The sequence below is a fragment of the Sparus aurata genome, chromosome 12 (genome assembly GCF_900880675.1).
Source record: "Sparus aurata chromosome 12, fSpaAur1.1, whole genome shotgun sequence".
Classification (NCBI taxonomy): domain Eukaryota; kingdom Metazoa; phylum Chordata; class Actinopteri; order Spariformes; family Sparidae; genus Sparus; species Sparus aurata.
The window spans coordinates 4127136-4148818 of NC_044198.1; the positions used below are offsets into that span (position 1 = coordinate 4127136).

At 40.3% G+C, this 21683-nt stretch overlaps 2 protein-coding genes across 3 annotated transcripts in view; both read left to right on the plus strand.

Annotated features, from left to right (window-relative positions):
• pip5kl1 (phosphatidylinositol-4-phosphate 5-kinase-like 1) overlaps positions 1-7402 on the plus strand; it is a 50257-nt gene extending 42855 nt beyond the window's left edge. For both annotated transcript variants that reach the window (XM_030436811.1, XM_030436810.1), the window contains exon 10: positions 1209-7402. In XM_030436811.1, the coding sequence (XP_030292671.1) occupies positions 1209-1638 (430 nt within the window). In that variant the 3' untranslated portion in view covers positions 1639-7402. The remainder of the gene's footprint in view (positions 1-1208) is intronic.
• Positions 7403-9736: 2334 nt separating this feature from the next.
• LOC115592347 (uncharacterized) lies at positions 9737-14823 on the plus strand. The gene is made up of 4 exons (XM_030434971.1): positions 9737-10147; positions 10797-10845; positions 11080-11121; positions 12923-14823. The coding sequence occupies exons 1-4, from the start codon at positions 9842-9844 to the stop codon at positions 13318-13320; spliced, it is 795 nt and encodes a 264-aa protein (XP_030290831.1). The 5' UTR covers positions 9737-9841; the 3' UTR covers positions 13321-14823.
• Positions 14824-21683: the final 6860 nt, after the last annotated feature.

Consider the following 21683-nt stretch of genomic DNA (forward strand, 5'->3'; position numbering starts at 1 on the left):
GCGACCATCAGGAAGGAGAGTAATGGTGGGACGCTCCTCAAGCTTAGTTCCATATGAATGCATAGATAATTCATTATCCACGGGAATGTCACGTGACTTTTCCAGCTGCTGATTGTAGTATTACTTGTAATATGAGGCTCCCTTTTCAACGTGGACGTTAATGTTGCTTTTCGCTTACGACAAAACAAAAAATTATGTTGATCCCCGAGTGCGACCTGACAGGCAGGAGAGTAATGGTCAACCGCTCCTCAAGCGTGCCTGTCAGGTCACACTCAGGGATCGACACTTTTTGTCTGGCAAGACGGCGACGCGCAGGAGATGCAGCAGCTAACGTGAGTAGTTCAAAAACCTTCTTTTTCATAAACTCTGTGTACACAAACAATGTTCTCAATGCTCTTGTTCATGAGTAGAGACCCTGGTGATGCTACGAGCAAAGTTTCATGTTGTGTCGAGCCTTGTGTTGTGTTGTGTTCAGCGATTTTGATGCTAGCATGTCATGCCCCTAGCTCTCCTGTTCAAAATTAACGTGCCCAAAACCGAAACTACGGTAAATCTTAAAAGTGCCTCTTTCGTCGTAATTATGCTTTTACACGAAGGTTTGACTCATATTCAATCCCAAATAAAGCCTTGGTTGCTTTTTGGCGAGAGTTTCGCTTTAATCGCGTGTTAAAAGAATTAACGGCGTTAAGAGCATGTTGCGTTAACGAGTTATTAACGCGTTAACTTTGACAGCCCTAGTAACAATTTGCCTGGAACACAGCATTAGTCTTGCACCATGCAGCTCATGCTCAAACACATTTATGCAATAGATAATAGGAACATTTTCAAAGGAGAGAGTTGGCTCTTGGTATTTCTTCCAAAATGATATCATGCTTGCATTCTTACATATCGGATTTGACAACTTGTGCTATGCTTTGGAAATCATTTACATGTCAGGTGCTGTAATGTGATATGCCAGATCACGTCATATTAAGAACATCATAGTTCCTTTCACTGATTCTTCTGAAGGCTTACCTTACTCATTGGAAGCTTCTCATTTGAGTAATACGATGAAATTATGATTATGTTCCACATCATCATCTCAAGGATTTATTGTTTTTAATCTGGAATCATCTGCTGTGCCACTACAATGCCTGTGAGTTGTGAGTAAGGCTACGTAATTCCTCTGACTCATACCCACTCTCTTCCCTGTGACTTTATCATTCTAGATCTGTGAATCCAGGCTCCAGCCCCATTCATGCAGGCATAGCTGCGGTTCCTGGGTCAGTCCCAGAAGATGACTCCACCTTACTTTCGTCTGATGTCGATGGCAGTTGTCTAAAGCCGTCACAAGCAGGTGATGCATTAAGTGGTGGTACTCTTGAAACAGGACCAGGCTGTGAGGCTGCCGAGCTTCAAGATTTCAGGGCCCAAAACCGACGTTTACTGCCCAATTTAAAGAATCCTCTGCATGTCATCGATGGGCCTGAGCAGCGCTACTTCATCGGCATTATTGACATTTTCACAGTTTACAGTTTTAAGAAGAGGCTGGAGCATTTGTGGAAGAGGCTGAGACATCCGGGCCGGTCCTTCTCCACTGTCAGTCCACAGACTTACTGCCTCAGGCTATGTCACTGGGTACAGGACCATACCAAGTAGACTATGGGTGAGCAGTTCACAGCACTCACTGAGCATGTCTAAAAAACTAAATGGTCAACCAAAGTCCACCCACATGCAGGCACATTAAACAAGTTTATCTAAATCTGTTCACATGCTTTCATTTTGCAAGGTGCTCAAAACACAGGCCCTACATCTGTGTCTCTTTTGTGAGTGCGCAGTACCCATTCTGACTCATGCAAAACAATAAGACTGGATATGCGCAATCAGTAATTCAATTTGAGCAAAGAAAAATATAATCCGTACTCACTAAAAATGATTGGAGGGGACTAAATAGTCTTTTTTTGTAAAACAGTATGTTCAAATCCACTGTGTGTCCACTTTCGAAGCTTCCATATTATGCTCGTTTTCAGGTTCATACTTTTTTTGGGGCGTCTACCTTAAAATGTTGACATGCTTTCATGTTCAAAAAACATCAGAATAAGTGCCCATCTCTTGGCCATGGGGGCATTGCAGAAGTCCTGACAGCTTGTTTGTAGGCAACGTTTCTACGCGACACCCAGCTTGATGAATTTCATTGTCTAGAACTGCAACTGAATGGCTGCAGCTTCCAGTTCTACCTTAGGCTGTCCGGTGCCCAGTTCTCAGCTGCAGAGCCAGTGTCCATCTGTCTCCACTGAATGGCAGATTCTTAATAGAAGTGTTAAAATCAATAAATAGTAACTATAGCCCGCATGTAGATTAATTAAAGCCATTTAATCTGCTTAACCACATCAGTATAAACCCAAAACAAAGAGATTTCTCTGGGATTTGACTGCAATAAATGGATCAGAAGGACGCTGACATAACATCATAATGCCGCCTTGTAAAAAGCCTGAATTCATGCTTCGTCAGGTCTGTTGGAACAGGAACTTTTAAAGTTCTTGTTCCCTGAATAGATCAGAGCTACATTGTGCTTAGACATATTTCCGTGACTTACCAGGTAGTCTGACTTCCTCACATTTCCTCCATGCCAGCTCATTATTTGTCTTGTGTCAGAATGAGTAGATGTGTTACCGTACAGCTCCGGGTGTCTGCAAATAACCACGATTAGAGGTTTTTATCATATCCTTCATTGCTGTTCATAAATGTCCAGACATCAGCAACGTTGACATTATGATGTCAGTATGAAGGTCAACGCTGATAGGCTTTAGCAACAGTGTCATGCAAAATCCTCGCTTGAGTTCAGTATTTTTAAATCACGCCGCCCTGCACAAATTACGGTCTATTTGCAACTTTTCATTGACTTTATACGTTCTAGATCTAGATTAGCGAATGATACTCTCTGGCACACCTGCAATTTAAGCAACATTATATAGTTATTCATATCTATCTGATATCATATCTGAGTGCAGCGCAGTTGTTGTAAATTCAAATCCCAGGTTTCTGTAACAATTTGTCAGATGTTATGTAATGTTATGTGCTAACTACAAATTGAAATCAGCATTTTATAACAATGTTAGGTGATGAAAACGTATGTCTTGAAGGAAACATGCACACTCACAGGCTTTTCTGCCACGCAGCAGTCAAAGTTTGCAAACGGCAAGCTAATGCAACCTGAACCTGAGACAATACCAACGGCTATAACATGCATCTTTAACTCCGTCAACGTCCAGTTCAGTGTCTTCACCACTGTCTTGATGTCCGTAGAGGCTGCTGAGCCTGGTTCTGATGCCCCCCTTGCCCGGCTCCAGGTCTTGATCCAGAATGGACACTAAAAACCTTCTCCTGATGGTCCAAATGTCTGGATAGCGATGTAAAAAACCAACACAACCTGGCGGTGCTCTATGCAGATTTAGCTAGCTGAGCTAACTTGTAGCTACAGTACACAGCAGTGACAAGTTGCTTTTAGGAAACTGTGTAAATCACAGAGAGTTGAGACAGAGCAGCTGGAGGCCATCAGAGGGAAAACCAGAAAATCACTGATAGTGATGTATGTGATGTTCTGCTGTCAGGCGTGAAGCACTGTGATGCTACCCTCTCACTGAAGTTAAACAGTGCAGAAACAAGTGATAGGGGGGGCGGTGTGGCTGAGATGAAGACACCATTCACCCTATTACAAATCACAGTGACATTAACCCTGGGCCGCTGCAGCGAGGACACAGCCTCTGTATTATTTCAAGGTTAAAAAAGTAACATAATGTTTATCTAAATTTCTTGAGCACAGGGTTGATTGTTGTTTCAATAGACACCTGTCTTATTCAGTCATGGTAGTTTTCTGTCAAAACAGTACAGTGGGGAAAAGGGGGCTTCCAAACATGCCCAGTGTAAGACGCCATTAAGAGGATGGAAGGTCCATCCTCTAAAATCCCCAAAATATTGCTGCTGTCATGCCATCATGAAATAAAATAAAAGACAAACATACTTTATAGGCTTTATATGTCTGCATTTACTTTGAGCCTCTATTTCATGGTCATTTTTGTTTACTGGGTGGCTGCATTTAAGGGTTAAATAAATACTGTACAGAGAGAGTCCTTAAGAAAAAGTGTTGGCAGCCCTGAATGCGTTTCCCTTTAGCTTACAGTTGAGCCTCTGGAATGATGAAGATGATTGGTTGATTTTCAGACAGTCCATAAATATGATTTATTTTCCCAGACATTTTTATAAGTGTCCTGTGTGCCAAAGTGTCCCCCGCTGAGAACAGAGTGTTGGTTCAGTTTAGTATGCGTGCTCTGAGAGGTGCAAACATTAAAACGGTGAAAACGTAAATACTGTCTGAATGAAAACTTAAATTAACTCACCTTTGGCATGACCTCCTGGTGGTCATGAAACCCTAAAGGGCGTGGTGTGCACCGACACTGATGCAGACAGACAGCAGATGTGATTCTTTTTATTATAATCTATTATTAGGTGTCATGACGTATTTATCATAGCATACATTGATATATCTACAAGTATCTTATCTTGACTATGCTGACGTGGGTTGCCAGATGTCACATGGATTCTCATAGACAAGCAGATGCAACTTTGTTTAAGCAGCAAAGGTTGTCTGGAACTGTCAACATGTCTTAGAATATGCCTGCCATAAAAATGTATTGACCAGAAGACATTCATCGTTCTGGCTACTGACTTGTTCTCTGACCTAGCATCCCCCAGTAAACCTTATTACAAGCCTATACCTATTCATTCACTTTCTATGTGCATTGTATATAGTACATTTCCCTGTTCCAGAGCTAGATCTTTATCTTCCTGTACTATTGAAGTGCAATGGAAGATTTTAAAGCACCCCTGAGAGGCCAGAATCAAAAGATAAAAAGAGGTTTCCCTGATATGCTACAAACTCTGCAATGTTGTCTCGTAAAATCTGTTTTATTGGCAGATATCTCTAGTTTTGCTTTCCTCATTCCCTGATTTTAGACTTTTGTGTGTCAATGGTACAGTATAATTGAATGCGACTGTAAAGACTTATACTTTCCTTACATCTTGGGGAAAAAAATGCACACCTTTAATAACAGAGCATGTTTTTATTATTCATTTTAACATGTTCTCAGAGAACTTGCATTCTTCCCAGAATTCAGCAGGACCTCCTAAGAATCCCTACACAAAGCATAATTGGCAAATGTAATGTTTTCTTACTGACCAGGATGATGTCTCTGCTCATTTATGAATGTCTGAATACAAAGAATGAAACTGTTTAATTCTCTGAGGCTGTGCAGGACTTTTCATGATGCCAGCCTACTTGTGCACGTAAGACAGCAGCTTTCTGTTTCACTTTAACACAAAACATGCTCGTGCCTTACGTCTGCTAATGCTGGGAAAGGGATGTGCTGTAACCTTTGCCTTGCCTTACTGATAGAGACCTGTGGTTGGTTTGGCATTTTTTTCTTTTGATGTTTAACAAGCACATGTACTGTGACGTCAACCCGCCATTATGTTCAGTGTCAAGTTACTTCACTGGGAGCAATTCCCACGCAATGGAGGTGCCTCCTGTATCCCATGATTATCTCAGTGTGTGAAATTAAACATTAATGGTATGTTCATAACAGCTACAGATTTGGAATTTATCTGGCTGCAGGATCTTTTCCTATTGTGCTACCTTCCTCTGGAATAATCTCTCAGCTGACATCAGACAAGTGGCAATCTCTAAGATCTGTGGAAGCAAGCAATGCAGATGTATTATTGGGACCTCACTGCTTCCCAGAGACCCAGGTTCACCTGCGTGACGTCAGTTGGCAACTTTGCCAAGCTTTAATAACATTTAATTCAATTCATTCCTCTATTTCATCATCTGCTGTTATGTCTTTTCTTTGTTTGTTCAGCCATGACCATTTGCAGTAACGTTAGCTGTTTACTCCCCTACGCTAGCAGAGACCAGGGTGAACAAAACTGTCAAGTCCAGCGCACATATTATGTTCTTACCCACAAATCATTGATCAACACATAATCCTATAACTATTCACACACAGCAATTTCCACGACAGCTATGATTACAATTTAGCTTAAAGTTGAGCCTCTGGAATGATGAAGATGATTGGTTGACTGTCCTTTTTTAGACTTTTGCATTGAAATGGCAATTTAATTTTCAGACAGTCCATAAATATGATTTATTTTCCCAGACATTTTTATAAGTGTCCTGTGTGCCAAAGTGTCCCCCGCTGAGAACAGAGTGTTGGTTCAGTTTAGTATGCGTGCTCTGAGAGGTGCAAACATTAAAACGGTGGAAACGTAAATACTGTCTGAATGAAAACTTAAATTAACTCACCACTGGCATGACCACTGGGCGTGGTGTGCACCGACACTGATGCAGACAGACAGCAGATGTGATTCTTTTTATTATAATCTATTATTAGGTGTAATGATGTATTAATCATAGCATACATTGACATATTTATAAGTATCTTATCTGGGCTATGCTGACGTGGGTTGCCAGATGTCACATGGATCCTCACAGACAAGCAGATGCAACTTTGTTTAAGCAGCAAAGGTTGTCTGGAACTGTCAACATGTTTTAGAATATGCCTGCCATAAAAATGTATTGGCCAGAAGACGTTCATCGTTCTGGCTACTGACTTGCCACCTACTCTCTCTGGCCGACCAACCACTGCTGGAAGAATGCGTCAACTGTGCGCCGCTTGTGATATTTTCCGGGGGAAGTCGCCACCAACACCCAGTGTACATTTTTGGTACCGTCATTGTGTGACCTCATTCGGCGATAGATAGTGACTTAACAGTTATTTATTAACATTACTTCAACCTTTGATGAGTCCTTGACTTCCATTGCTAGATTCTTTAGTGGGGCGTTCTCAGTCTATATGAGTCTCGTACGTATGGTATTAGAATTTGTCATTTCTCGAACTGCATTCCTCTCCCTATAGCTTTTTCCTCCTCTGGCTCCTCCTCCTACTCATCTGGCCCCTCCTCCTCTAGCTTCTCCTCCCCTGGCTTCTCCACAAGCTCCTCCTTCTCTTCTCTTTTCATTCAGGCACCCTTCTGATGAACAACAGGCCCCTCCCTCACATATTGACGAATCTGGACCGTCATACCCTGGTTTCCACTGGATCATTGCTCTCCTCTGTTTCCTTATATCTGTAGGATGTCATTCACTGTACGGATTTGTAAAGCCCTCTGAGGCAATGTGATTTTGATTTTTGGCTCTATGAATAAAATGTATTTTGCTTTTGATTTAATATTTCATACTGTATATCCTGGTATTACAGTGCAACCCATTTCAAATGTATTTATGGATGGAAAACAGTTGCAAGCTAATGAGGAGCATATACTAAATCAGAGTCATCACTTGTAAATTAATAAAATACAGTAAATTTCCTCATGGTTACTGACTTTAACGTGAATTATTTTGTAGTTAGATGTAGTTGTCCAGTGGACACAATAGCATTTTTGACCAAAGGCTTTGACAATTTTGAACTAATTGAAATTATGTCCTAAAACTAATTACAAGTAGAAAAAATAACACTAAAGGTATAGTTACCTGCTGAGCTTACATGATGCATACCCTCAATCCGTTTCAATGGTCCTTTTAGCGAGATAGTGACTGAATCAATGGTAGCTATGAATCATTGGTAGCTGTGAAGGAGACCGAGGAAGAGAATTACTTTGGCTGGAAGTGGATGAGGAGAATGCAGTGGTGCGGGAAGTTCGAGGGAAATTAAAAAAAAAAAAATCACAGTGGCAAAGTGTAAATGTGTCTTGGGTAAATGGCTGGGCCTAATTGTACAGCAAAAACCAAACAACAAAACACAACAAACCAAACAACCAAAATAACCTTAAACATTCCGACCTTGCTGCCCTACAGACTCTGTGACTGTGTGTGCTCCAGAGTTCTACCACACACTTCAGTAAAATAGCACATGGTGGTGAAACTTAATTCCTGTCTGTCTACTCCTTCAATGATCACCTTTGTCAGTCATCTCACCTCATCCTGATCCATAACAGATGAATAAATGAAAAGTCATCATGAGATAAAGTTTTACGCCAAGAAAGGAAGTGGGATGGGGAGTGGTGTCAACTTCCTTTTTTGTGTGGTAAACCATGGACAAGAGGAACTCTGTGTAGTCATCAGGTTAACTGTCAATGAGTCATATTTTCAAAAATGGAAGTTACACGGGAGTCAATGTCAATGTCTCTCTGAACACATTCTCCACCTAGTGGTGGCTGTATTCCTATATCCAGTGGGAATTTGGAGAGAGTTTTGACACTTCAGGGGAGTCAGTGTGGTAGAGTGTTGAAGCTACAGGAAGCAGAAATACTGTATATTCCTGTGAGTGTCTTAGCATGTAAAGTAAAATGGATCACTTCTTAAGATATTGTTGCAGTCACAATACTAACTTCTATCAGCACATCAATAGTAATTCCCCCTTCTGTACTGGCGTCAAGTTAACTGCTCGTTATATAAAATCTATTTAGGAATCAAAGAATTGATTTAGGAATTGAAGATATTGATTTTTTTCCCTCCTCATTTCTAGTGAATACTGGACATAGTTTCATCATATGGACAAAAACACATCTCCAAATAAATGGAAATATTGTGTGTCAGCTGCATTTATAAATGTATACATACATTAGAGTTGCCAGTAACCCTGTCTGTAGTGAGTGTGTAGCTGAGGTTTGATGACTCAGCCCTTGACACATGAGTGTTTGTTTTTCTTTGGTATTACGTGAACTTTTAGCCTGAGAAAGACTCGCCATCCTGCTTAAAGTTATTCTTGTGTGCTGGCTTACATCCTGGCCTGACTCCACACAGCAACAGGAGTAACCATTCAGACCTGTGACGTAAGCCCACACAGTAGTTTGAACTGGCTGCACCCAAAACATTCCTCAAACTGGCAAAGAAAAATTAAAATACTTAAAAATAAAAAGACCTTTCATAAAAGAATACAGGATGGTTAATGGATAGTTTTTGATTTTTTTGAATCAACAGGAAAAAGGTTTTCTCCACCTCAACCACATCCTCAACAATCTGGAGACACTCAAGCAGAAACGCTGGTAGAAAGAGCAGCTACCGAAGATGGATGAAGGGCAAAACACTGTTCAGTAATGATGGGTGCATTGGTTTTATCTAGATATAAACAGTGTGGGTTTCCACTGTTTGAAATAGTGAAATGATGGTCTTTTACTCACTTTTGATACATTCATCATGTGACATGAAGTGCAACTTCAAATGACTTTTAATGTTGTGTTGTGATGAATATAGACATACATACATACATACATACATACATACATACATACATACATATATATACATATATATATATATATATATATATATACATATATACATATATACATATATACATATATACATATGTATGTATATATATATATATATATATATATATATATATATATATATATATATACATATATACATATATATGTATATATATATATATATATACATATATACATACATATATATATATACATATATATATACATACATATATATACATATATATATATGTATATATATATATATATACACACATATATATACATAGAAATAACACGGTAGGAGTAAAGCCTATTCACAGCTTTAGGGCTTTGTCCATATTTTGTCACACTGATTGGTGCTCCTCCTCCTCTTTCACTCTCTCTCTCTCTCTCTCTCTCACTCTCTCTTTCTCTCTATCTCTCCTCCCTTCCCAACTGCATGAATTGTAGGATGAGGTAATTTTAGACTGATGATTTTGGTGTAGGCGGTTGGCTACTGCCCCACTGTTCAACTGCTAATATAAGTGAGTGCATGTATGACTGGCAAACAGCCTTTCTCAGGACCAGTTTGCAGACACTCGCAGTGATCAGATCTGCTGTCATGGGGCAGAGAATGATGGGACACTCAGCTAAAGCTGCCTGTGGGGACTCAATGGTAAATATGGGCTCAGATGAGTCTGTGCTCATCCTCATCCAACACTGCCAGGACATGAAACAACAGGAGACACGCCTCAGACTCATCACTTTCCTTCTGCTGCTCAGCTGTATGGCACTGGTGCTTTTTATGACTGGTGCTAATTTATGGCAACACAAAAACTCTGGGTCCAGACAACAAGAGGTAAGTTACAAAACTTTCTCTTTATGTGCAAAATGTTCCTTGTCTTGTCGAGGGTTGGGCTGTTTCTGAATCATTGATGACATGAGCATGTAAACTTGACAGTTTGTATATATAATATTGGGAGATACTAATAACTTTACAAATTAGGAATATTTCAGAATTTCAGTAGACTTCATCCCTTATGATAAATGCAGTTATTAGAGCTAGGCTGCAACAGATTACAGTGCATGATCTTGACAGATAGTGCCATAAGATCTTAAAGGTTGAAGATGAAAATGTGTAGATTTACATTTACATAGGGGGATGTGTCCACATTGAAGCGCTACTTTAGTTGGCTGCATCATTACAGACAAACCCTACAGTCCACTCAGACGCATTACATCTCTATGGGCACATTGATTGACGAACAGCTGGCCAGATATATTTACTCTCTGATGGCATCGCGTCATTTCCTACCACATAAACTGTTGCTTCCACTTTTTTTCTCAGCATTGTAGTTGCCCTTTCACTTTATCACTATAAAGGCTAGATCCCATTTAGACTCTACAAGCGGTCGCATAATGTATACCATATAATGGCCACCATTTAAGTATCTGAACATGTTAATGCTCAACTTGTATATACAAAAAGTGATCTGTCTTATTTTCAGAATGCAGCTGTGCAAAGTCCAGCCTATTCCAGACAAGGGTGCCCAGCAGGTATGCTATGTTTTTAAGTCCATTGTTAATATTTGGGACTGTCTATAGAAGTTGGAGGATTTTAGTGGGCAAGTTAAAGTTTACAAGTTGAAGGATTCCTCACTTCTCTCCACTCTCAAGCTCTACACTTTATAAATGTGGTTGCTATTTCGCAACATTCACATGCTTGTGACACCGAAATCAAACAAGCAGGATTGTTTTGAACGTCTCTCTCCTCCCTTTCCCGGTTTACAGATAATCCTTCAACAGACTCCAAAAGACTGCAAATTCATCTCAGTGAGTATTTTTCTTGAGATTTCACTACTGTTCAAATGACTTGTTTGTTTTTTACCTAAGGGGTGGGAGATATGACCTAAAATCTATATCACAACTTTATAACTATAACTACATATTACTATTACTGCATATTTAGCCCTTTTGCTGCATGGTATCGCAGCCATATAGTTTTTCACCTATGACAGTGATGACAGTGTTGCAAAATCCCTGTTTAGAATATATATTTTTCTGTCATATTGTAATTCTCATGTATTTAATTATTTTGTTGTAAATCCTATATGTATGGAACTGAATACTTATTGTTTTCAGAAGTTTGAAAACAAAATGACTTAATCCTTGAAAACTCACTTTCATATCCTAAATGCTGCCAAGCTGACTTTGTCAGAAAACTTGCGTCATAGTGTGAGTCACATCTAGCCTCAGCAGAATGACTCTTAATCCAAACACAACAGCGGGTAAACATCAAGTTGTAAGATTAGATAGTTTTGTTTTTTTTTTTTTTGTCACAGCTTGAAAGAGAGTCTTGGCTCAACAGAGGATACACCTCCATGTACAGTCATGTTTAAAAGTTTCCATCTACTTGTAAAGAACAGGTATATCATGGTAGTCTTCAGTAACAATGATGTCTACAGCTCTCAGTTTTCTGTGATGGAGTGAGTGATTACATGTTCTGATGGGGTTCAAGTCAGGACTTTATGAAGGCCATTCCAAAACCTGAATTCTAGCCTGATTGAGCTGTTCCTTTAGCACTTATGATGTGTGTTTGGGATCGGAACACCCAACTAAACCCCAATCTTCTGCTGAGGATTTGAGGTTTTCCTGAAGATTTTGGAGATAATTCTCCTTCGTTATTCCATAATGTGTCATTAATGTATTAGACACACAGTTCACTCGGGGCTGAAGACCGCTGACTGTTCATGATTTGGCGAGAGAAAGTAAACAGGGAGGGAGTTAACTGTACCTAAATGCTTAATATGTGCACAAATACAAGAATTTAATTGTAAGCACATTTGCTCAAAATGCTCATTTACTTTAGAGCAGCAGATGGCAGCAAAACAGTCCGACAGCAAAACACTACCAGCAACATGCTCAACAGTATGTGTGGTGCTCTTGAGGTTAAATGCCTCACCTTCTCTCCTCCTAACATACTGCTGCTCATTGTGGCCAAACATATCAGTGTTTGTTTCATGTGACCAGAGCTTTTCCTCCAGAGGGTTTTTTCTTTGTCCATGTGACCAGGCACCCACTAGATCTGTGTTGATGTAAAACACACCTGACTGTGGACACTGACACCTGTCTTCCAGCAGCTTCTAATTCATTGCAGACTTGTTTTTTTGATGGTTTTTGGTTGACTCTGACCTGTGTTCTCTCAGCAGCAGGTGATAGTTGGCAGTGAAACAACTGTGCCATGAACTTTATACTTACAAACAACTGATTGGTCAGTTGATCTTGGGACCTGGAACTGCTTTAAAATGGCTCCAAGTGACTTTCCTGACTTGTTCAAATCAATAATAAGCTCTGTCAGATCAATGCTGAGCTCCTCAGACTCCTCAAGCCCTGTCAAAATTGGGGCAGAAAAGTCAGCAGCTGTTATCAATCAGAATCATTCAGAATAAGTTAAGAGGCCATGCTACAAAGAACACTTGATTCACACAACTTTCTAAATCATCAAAACCGATCCTTTAAGTTACTGTATGTATATTTTGGAGAATTGTATAATGTGTACATGGATGGAACACACCATGGGGGGATTGTTAGTTTCAGGGATACATTTGATTTACTGTATGTTTTTAACCTACAGGGTCCGTACCTGAGCCAGAAGCCAGAGAGAGCGGACCACTGTACATGACATGGAATGCCGAGTTTGGTCAAATATACGACCAGGAGAAACGTGCCATTGTGATTCCTGTGAAAGGCTTCTACTTTGTCTATATGAGGATTGCTTTAAACTGTCTTGGTGAGGACGAACCTGAAGACTTCAAGAAGTTCTTTGTGGAGCTGCAACAGTGGAATAAAGGTTATGACAAGAATGTAACCCTGGTGGAGGCGTTGGATGGTATATTGTGCACAACGCAAGGCTCCAAGACTATGTTTCTGGGGCGGCTTTTTGATTTGTCTGAAGGAGATCATCTGAGAGTGTTGATTATAGAGGGCTACAAACTGATCACAAAATCATCATTTGGTGCTTATCTCACATAGAGAATATGCATTCATGAGAATATGCCTTGATTGTCTTAATATAACATCCATCTATCCATTGTCTGTAACCACTTTATCCCTTTTTATGGGGTCGTTGCTGGAGCCAATCCCAGCTGTCTCTGGGCGAGGGCAGGGTACACCCTGGACAAGTCACCAGCTCATCTCAGGGCAATCACTGATGGCAGAGGCCGCCATGCAAGGTGCCATCTGCACATCAGGAGCAATTTGGGGCTCAGTATCTTGCTCAAGGACACTTCAACATGCAGCTCAGCTCAGCCCAGAGCTGGGATTTGAACCAGCAACCTCCCAATCACCAGCCCACCTGCTCTATCCACTGAGCTACAGCCCCCTTTAATATAATATGTTAAACATATTTTTTATTGTTGTTAACAATTTATTTGTGGTTAATTATCATCACTTATTTATAAGCTCTGTTTTTAAGTACATCTTCTAAAGGCTTAAATTAAATGAGTATTCAGATTTGTCACTGTATAACACTGTATCAAGATTGTTGACAAATTACAGGAAGAGTTTAAAGAAGATGTAGATCCACCACAAGTCGCCACAACAGCTTCAGTGCTCCTTGACATCGAAATCTAATGGAGGGATGAACACCATTCCTCTAACCACTCATTTGGTGTTCAGTGATGGTGGAGAATCTCCCACAGGCGTTCATCTGGGTTGAGATCTGGAGATTGTGAAGGCCACAACATGAATAAACTGTCGGCCAAACATCCCCAGTCTTTATATGGGTCTTTTCTTTAATTTGTCACTGATCTTGGTTTTTCTAAAATATATTTATATGAATAAGTATTGTTTTCATGAGTAATAATTTAAAATAAAATTGCCACATGCCTTTGAAGCTTTGAGGTGACTTTGCTTTTGCCCATGGGTACACTCAAAGGAGAGCTGTCAAAGACTTCAGTGGGGTTTTAGATAAAATGAATGTACTATACTTTGTTGTTAAATCTGTTTCTTTGTTATTTGAAATAAATCTTTCAGCTTGTGAATCTGAAAGATTCCTTGTCTCTTGGTAATGAAACAACAATCATTGTTTGTGAAAATGATATCATTCAAGCTTGAGTCTCATCCCCAACCCGTCAAATACTGACACTTTATAGTGGCAACCATCACAACCTACCATCCCAGAGCATTAGTACTTGACGAGCTGGGGATGGGACCTTTCACAAAGTGCATGAATACATTAGACACAGCTCGGGGAGTGCAAGATTTCAAGTTTGTCATCAGAGGGTCTGCGTGTCGGCAGCAACCACACTACAACTAGCTCTGGACTATGTGGAGTTAGTCTAGTAACAATGTAAAGTAGGTTAAGCAGAGCTACTATGCACCTCCCAACTTGTCTGTCCGAGCTGTAGAGACTGTTGTGAAAATATAGGCTTCACACTAAGATGTTCATATATTGTGTGCACTCAGGGATTATTTTATGAATTATGAAGCAATATCTAATATCAAGAATTCTGAATAAAGTTGATGGTTTATGAACTGTGCTTCTTATTCGAACTTCACTTTAACATTCTATTGGTTTGTTCTATGGGTGCATTTGTGTCAATGCTGTACTCCTGACAAAAACGAGTATTATTAATTACAAACACCGTATGAGATTATATTACATTTTGATTTTGAGCTAAATGAACTCATTGGATCATCTTTCTTGGTCCTGTTAAAATGGTTATTAGTGGTAGTATTTGACCTATTATAATACTTTCAGTTGAATTTCATTCATGTAAAGCCAGAATACTGCCCCTCTCTTTCACTATCAGTATCTTCTCCTGCAGCCAATATTCCTGTTTTGATCTCAAATGGTCACTGCATCACATGTCTACCTCCTGTATAAATTATAGAGCTAAAAATTAATAATTGTACAACCTATCATCAAGTGCTCTAAGTTGCATACTGCCAGTAAGTGATATGGTGACTCAGAGCAAAATATTTTCAACTCACACTTTTAAATGCAGAAAGGGATTAAATTTTTTTTACATTTAAATGTCAGAGGTGTAACTGTACTATAAAATAAATGAAAGCATGAAATTCACATATCACAGACTGATCCCTATATCTTGGTCCTGACAGAAACCTGGCTCAAAGATAGCATTCATGATCCAGTTTCTCTGCATAACTATAACCTGTGCAGAGCAGACAGAGTTGGAGGAGGTGGCGGTGTGGCTGTTGATCAGAAATCATTAACAGAGGTGGATGTTGACATTGGCCAAGGGCCCATCCAGTGTGACATGGTGAAGCACCTATCATACCTACACATTCCCAAATACCCACCAATAAAACGGCATTTTCAGTAGAAATAACAATGCTGTGTGATGTAGATGCTCATCCAAGACCAACATCTGAATTGATCTGCTGATGACTCCTTTGTTTATGTTAACTGGAAAAGCAATTCTCACACAAGGGAGCCAATTTCCCAGCCAAATCAGTCCCAGGAGTCTGGATGAATTAGCTGACGTTATCCACTTAGAATAGTATATTGTTAGATTGTTGAACTTTCAGTTCATCCATGTTAGCAAGAAAGCTAAAGACAACCAAAATATCAAATCAAATTTTCACACACAACTATTTAACATGCTTTGCTGCAGTGTTATCTTACCTATCCAACAGGAAAAAAAACACATCTATGTGGTTCAGGGCCTTCAAAACAAAGCGAAGCTCTCTCTATGACTTGAATGCACTGCTAATGTTTATTTTCACTGGCTTCAGTGGATATTAGTCTCTGTTTTTTGGGTTTATGAGCAGTATGTTGCAGGGTGTGTGTTGTGGAAGATGCCGGACGCTTGTTCATGGACTCTATTTCTGAGAATGAAAAACTAAATGAAAGAAAATTAGTAAAAAATAGTAAAAAAAATAATAGCCAGATTACAATCTATTTTTGACATCAAATCGTGGGTCGGATGCAGGGTGAGCCAGAAGTGTCGGCGGGGGAAGCCAGTTCTAGACTCCTGATTTCCAAGCATTTCAAGCACCTTAAATCTTTTGCATATTATATTAATACACAATGATTATTTGACTTGCATCACATTCAATTAGATGTTAATCTGCTGTGACCAACCTTAATCATGTTTAAGATAGCAGTACTACAGAAGGGGGACGACTCTAATGAAAACAAAACAATGTTAATGTTTCTAAATGTGTCATTTATCCATGGGTAGACTTGGCATTATATCCCAAATAAGAGATTTATTCCAAAAGTCACGAGGCTGCTATTTCAAGCAGTTTAAACTTCAGCTTTATTCATAAAGTTTTCTGCCCCTGTACTGAGGAGCCTCTACTCTACACCCTGCTCACTGCTGATACCCGTTTACTAGCTCAGACACAAAAGTGTTAACATTATTTAAAGTCCAAACTCAAAGTATCTTTACATTCAAACTGTAGTCAGCTGAAGTACAACAGTTTAGGACCCAGAAGCAGAGACCTCAGTGGGTTATGCAGAAAGGTATTTATTGAACAAACAGGTGATCTTGCAGGAGTGAGCTGAACTCAGATTCAGCTGGAAAACGCCAGTGGTGTGGCGGAGGCAACTCATGATGGCTCTGGAGGATAACACTGGGGAGGCTCGGAGGAGTACCAGGTGAAGCGTGCAGAGGTGTTGGAGGTGCCAGAGGCTGGGTGGCTGGCAGAGTTGGCTGATCAGAACAAATCTTGATCTCTGGTGAGTGCAGGATTAATACAAGCCAAACAATAAGTGACACCTCCACACCAGGAGGAGGCCTACAAGCGTGTCCCCCAGGGAGCACTGTGGGAGAGTAAGGTACTAGAGCCACCATGGTTGTCCCTTGTCCCCAGTCCTGTGTGTGACAGTTATGGGCAGGATCTCAAGGCACAGCTGTAGTGAGGAGAGTGTATGGTTTGGGAACCTCAGAATTGTGTCTCTGTTTTTTCCAGATGAAGGGGGATTTACCAGTCCATCTATGTTCCAACCCTAACCTATGGTCACAAGGTATTGGTAGTGACAGAAAGAACGAGATCACAGATACTATCTGCCAAAATGAGTTTCCTCTGTAGCGTGGCTGGGCCCAGACTTAGAGATGGGGCATGGACATTGGGAGGAGTTTCCATCTAGAGGAGACAGTTGAGTTGGTTCAAGCATCTGATCAGGATCCTCCCTTCTGGGGTTTTCCAGGCACGTCCAACTTGAAGGAGACCCTGGGGCAGACCCAGAACCCCCTAATCTTGTCATATTTACAATGTTCTGCCAGCAAGCTGTTTGTGACTGAGGGGATAGATGACCATTGCCATGAAACAATTCTCATATTGTTAGATCTCATGCTGAGAGGCCAGTTTGTGATTTTATCTAGCACTGACACAGGCCACAGGAGAGATAGAAAACTATGGCAGCAGCAAGAAAAGACATGCTTGCAGATAGTTAAGTTTGTCATTTTCTGTCTAGCCACCTGACTGTAGCTCAGAGCTCAAGGTTTTGTTTATTTTTAGCCTATTTTCCCTTCACTTATTTGCACTTCCTGGAGATCCCTTCATGTTGATGAGTGGATTCTGTGTATTTATCAATGGGCAACACTGGTTCTTTTTTCTGTTCGGTGGCACTTGTCCAGCCACATTGCGTCCAGACACACCTGGCGGTCCTTTACCGCGTGCTGTGCTCTTTGTGTGCTAATTTGTGTGTTTTATGAGTCATTCCTGTGAGCAAGTCCGAAAATATGGGCATCCTTGGACATGTTGCAACATACTGTACTATTTTTCTTACATCAGATTTCGTTGGGAATCCCGCCCACCCTATTCACCTGCGAATTCCAGAGGCGTAAGGGTGATCCCCTGGTCTAAGGAATCAAAAACTTGATGAAACTTGAATAAGTGAGTGGGAGGGAAAAGGGCAGGAGCGGACAAACTTGATATCTGATGAAATATCATATGACATAAGAGTGCAAGCAGGCACATGTGGATTTGTGTGGTACACCCAAAAATCCGCATCTCTTGTGAAGTAACACAATAAATGTAAGCACCATCCAGGTGGAACGTTTGTCTAGGGAGCAGTTGTGCCCTGGGTTGTGTCAGGTGGAAATCCAGTTGTAGTCTGGATGATGAACTGAGCATGTGTCCATTGCCGCTGAACTTTTTCTGTATGGTACAGTGGTGTAGTCTGTGAAAATAACCAGTTCCAACCCCTTAAAGCCTAACTTAATGCAGGGAAGTGTTATGACGTTTTTTTGATATGGAGTTGAGCATTGCTGTTTGGGTGGCAGGTACACACGCTGCATCGCAGGTGTTTTGGAGTGTGGATTTGCAGGCATCTCGCTAATGTCAATCAATTTGGCACGGGGTGTAGGCTCACACAAAAGTAATAGTTTACAGGAAAAAAAAATATTTTGTTAGGTGCCTTACACAAAAGTAACAGATGCTATAGAGTTTTACTTTGTGGGAAATGTTAATATTATATATGTACATACAAAGGGATTTATGTTATTGTGGTATTCAGTTGCAGCCAAATGGTTTCACATAGAAGATGTTCAGTGGTTCACTGTGAGTGTAATTTTAATATGAAGTGTGTGTGCATGTCCAGAATCATTGCAGATGTGATGCTGCTGATATAAGTACAGTGGAAGATTGCTATAATTTGCACTATATCATTATATAGTAGCTCTAATATTAAGGTTTTTTTGCATAACTTTTATGCAGGGAATAAAGCGTTATGAAGTAAGAACACTGTAAACTTTATGCCAGAAAAAGGTTTAATAGCTAAACCTGTGAATATATTATCTAGGATGTAATGGACTTCAGATTCATAGATAGTTTTTGCAATTAAATTGCACTTTTAGTGACTGAAACAGAGACTACCATTAAGAAATGTCTCACATTGAATGTTTTATTGTGAAGATAGAATACAGTTGCAATCTGGATGATGAACTGAACACTGTCTGTCTTCAATGCTGCTGAAATGTTTCTGTATTTGAAAACACATGGAATTATATTATGTTGCTGTGGTATTTTGTTGGTTAGCATTGGGGAGTGACTTCCAATGTCTGTTATGATGATTAAACTGGTGTTTTGGTTACTTTGGTGTTCTGCTGTATGTTTTAAGGTAAGAGGTTTGTCCTCACTTTAGTTTGCAAACCCATTTGTTGATTTAGGCTAAATACTGGTGCATGTAACTATGGCCATTCAATTGGTATGGCCCAGGCATCCCTTTTGTAGGCTGAAGTGGTTGAGACCAACTAGTTTGTTGTTTACACTTTGTGTGGTGGAGAACGTGACTGGAAACACTGTCTTGGGAGCATAGTTCAGCATGTGGTCATATCCTATCAGGCAGGATGGAGGAAGTTGTAATATTGTGCAACTTTGCAGCTTGGTTGAGCAGTTATGGTAGTAAGTGCTATCGCTCTGTGGTTTGGTTGGTTTTGTCTGTGAACTTTGCTGTAGGATGGTTGCCTCTTTGTGTTGTGCATCTTGGGGACAACTTGACTGGCAAGTGAGCCTTTGTTTAGAGGAACCTTTAGCTATCCTGTTTTGGTGTTGCGCTTGTGTTAATTCCAGTTTTTTGTGTTAGGTGGCTGGTATTTTGTGAAGACAAAGCATTGAGTTTGCTTTATTCAGCTGCAGGCCACATTTTTTGACTTTGATGAGGTCTGGTGCTCACTTTACTTTACTTTCAATTCACATGCTTCTTTTATTAGCAGTTATTCATCCGTAAATTGCTCCTCTGGATCCAAGGTTGCTGGGCTGGAGACGGGATATAGCTAAAGAGATGGTGGTGGTTGGAGGTTTAAGTCACTGTGTGACAGGCATTCCATTGTAATAGGACTTGGTTAAATTTGGGAAATGTTGCATAGTTCTAGCATGCTTATTGTCATTGTGACGTCAAAGTGATGACAGAAATATCTAGATACATTTAGATGTATATATCTAAATAAAGAATATCAAAGTGGAACCTTGTCTTAAGAGGGGGGACAAGCCTCTACCTCCCTGGAGCCCAGTGGGTGGAGTAGTTTCAGTTCAGGTGTTTTGGTCGCCAGAGTATATAAACTGGTGGCTGACAGCCCTTCACTTTCTCCTTTCTTGTTACACGTGAACTTGCAGCGACACAGGCGTGCAGGTAGTCGAGTGGTTAGAGCGCATGCCATGTACACAGTGGACCCTGGTTCGAATCTGGCCTGAGGACCTGTACTGCATGTCACACCCCCATCTCTCTCCCCTTTTCCCATCATGGGTGTCTATGCCTCAAAAAAATCTTTATAAAAAACACTGAATGAGATGCCAAACAAATGTAACGTTTATTCACAAATACAAATAAATAATGAAGACAACACTGAGCCACTTTTTAAAGCCCAGCCCAACACTTCACGCAGGTACACAGGTACGTACACACACACACACACACACACACACACACACACACACACACACACACACACACACACAATGATGGCTCATCTGTTTTTTTCCCCATTGTTCAGTTCAGTTCAGTTCAGACCACTCTATTTATCCCAAATGGGCAATTTAGTTGTAGCTTTCCAGACATCAAACATACATACATTACAACGATCATTCATTCAGTCAGTCAGAAAACAATTTAAGAGGCACATGGGTACGTCATAAATAAATGAATGAGTAAATAAATGAATAGGTTAAATTCTTCTAAAATTTAATGGGGTCTGAGTTTAGGAGTTTGATGGCAGATGGAATAAAAGACTTTGCAAATCGATTAGATTTGCTCCTGGGCACATTATAGCGTCGACCAGAGGGCAACAATAAAAACTCGGTCGTCATAATGTGGTCTGGTTGGCTGATAATTATTTTTGCTTTCTCAGCTGCTTTTCATCTTAATTTTTTTTTTTTTTTATTATTATTATTTATCTTCGATACTATTTTATTTTATTTATTATTATCTTATGCATTTTATCCTTTTAACTGTTCACTTCATTTAATTATCTTTTGTCAGGGTTTTTATCCTATCTTATGTTTTTAGTTTTTAAGGGTTAACTCCAGAGTTTTCTCAGGGGGGTCCTCCACACTGGGAGCTGTGTCTGGGCTGCTGCTGGGGGTGCTGTCCCTGGGTCCCTTTGGCCCAGCCAGTCGTCGTCTGTCAGGGTCGGGGGGCCTGGGCACTGGTGCCCCCCGTGGCACAGCCTGTGATTCCTCCCAGTGTGGACGGCCCCAAAGGTGGCGTTTCCTCAATCCTCAGTGCCTTGCCATGTCTCCTTATTTCCTGTAGTAAGAGTGTGTGTGTGTGTGTGTGTGTGTGTGTATGTGTGTGTACGTATGTGTGCATGTATATAGTACGGAGGGTGGGAGGGCTTTCTTTATTATTGTTTTATGTTTCCTGTGTAAAGCACTTTGTGCTACATACTCATGTATGAAAAGTGCTTTATAAATAAAGTTGATTG

Bases quoted from the DNA above. Each gene is read 5' to 3' on its own strand.
- LOC115592347 (XM_030434971.1), top strand. From the start codon at position 9,842: ATGTATGACTGGCAAACAGCCTTTCTCAGGACCAGTTTGCAGACACTC. The intron at 10,148-10,796 runs GTAAGTTACAAA...TCTTATTTTCAG, and splicing joins CTGGGTCCAGACAACAAGAG to AATGCAGCTGTGCAAAGTCC. The intron at 10,846-11,079 runs GTATGCTATGTT...CCCGGTTTACAG, and splicing joins CAGACAAGGGTGCCCAGCAG to ATAATCCTTCAACAGACTCC.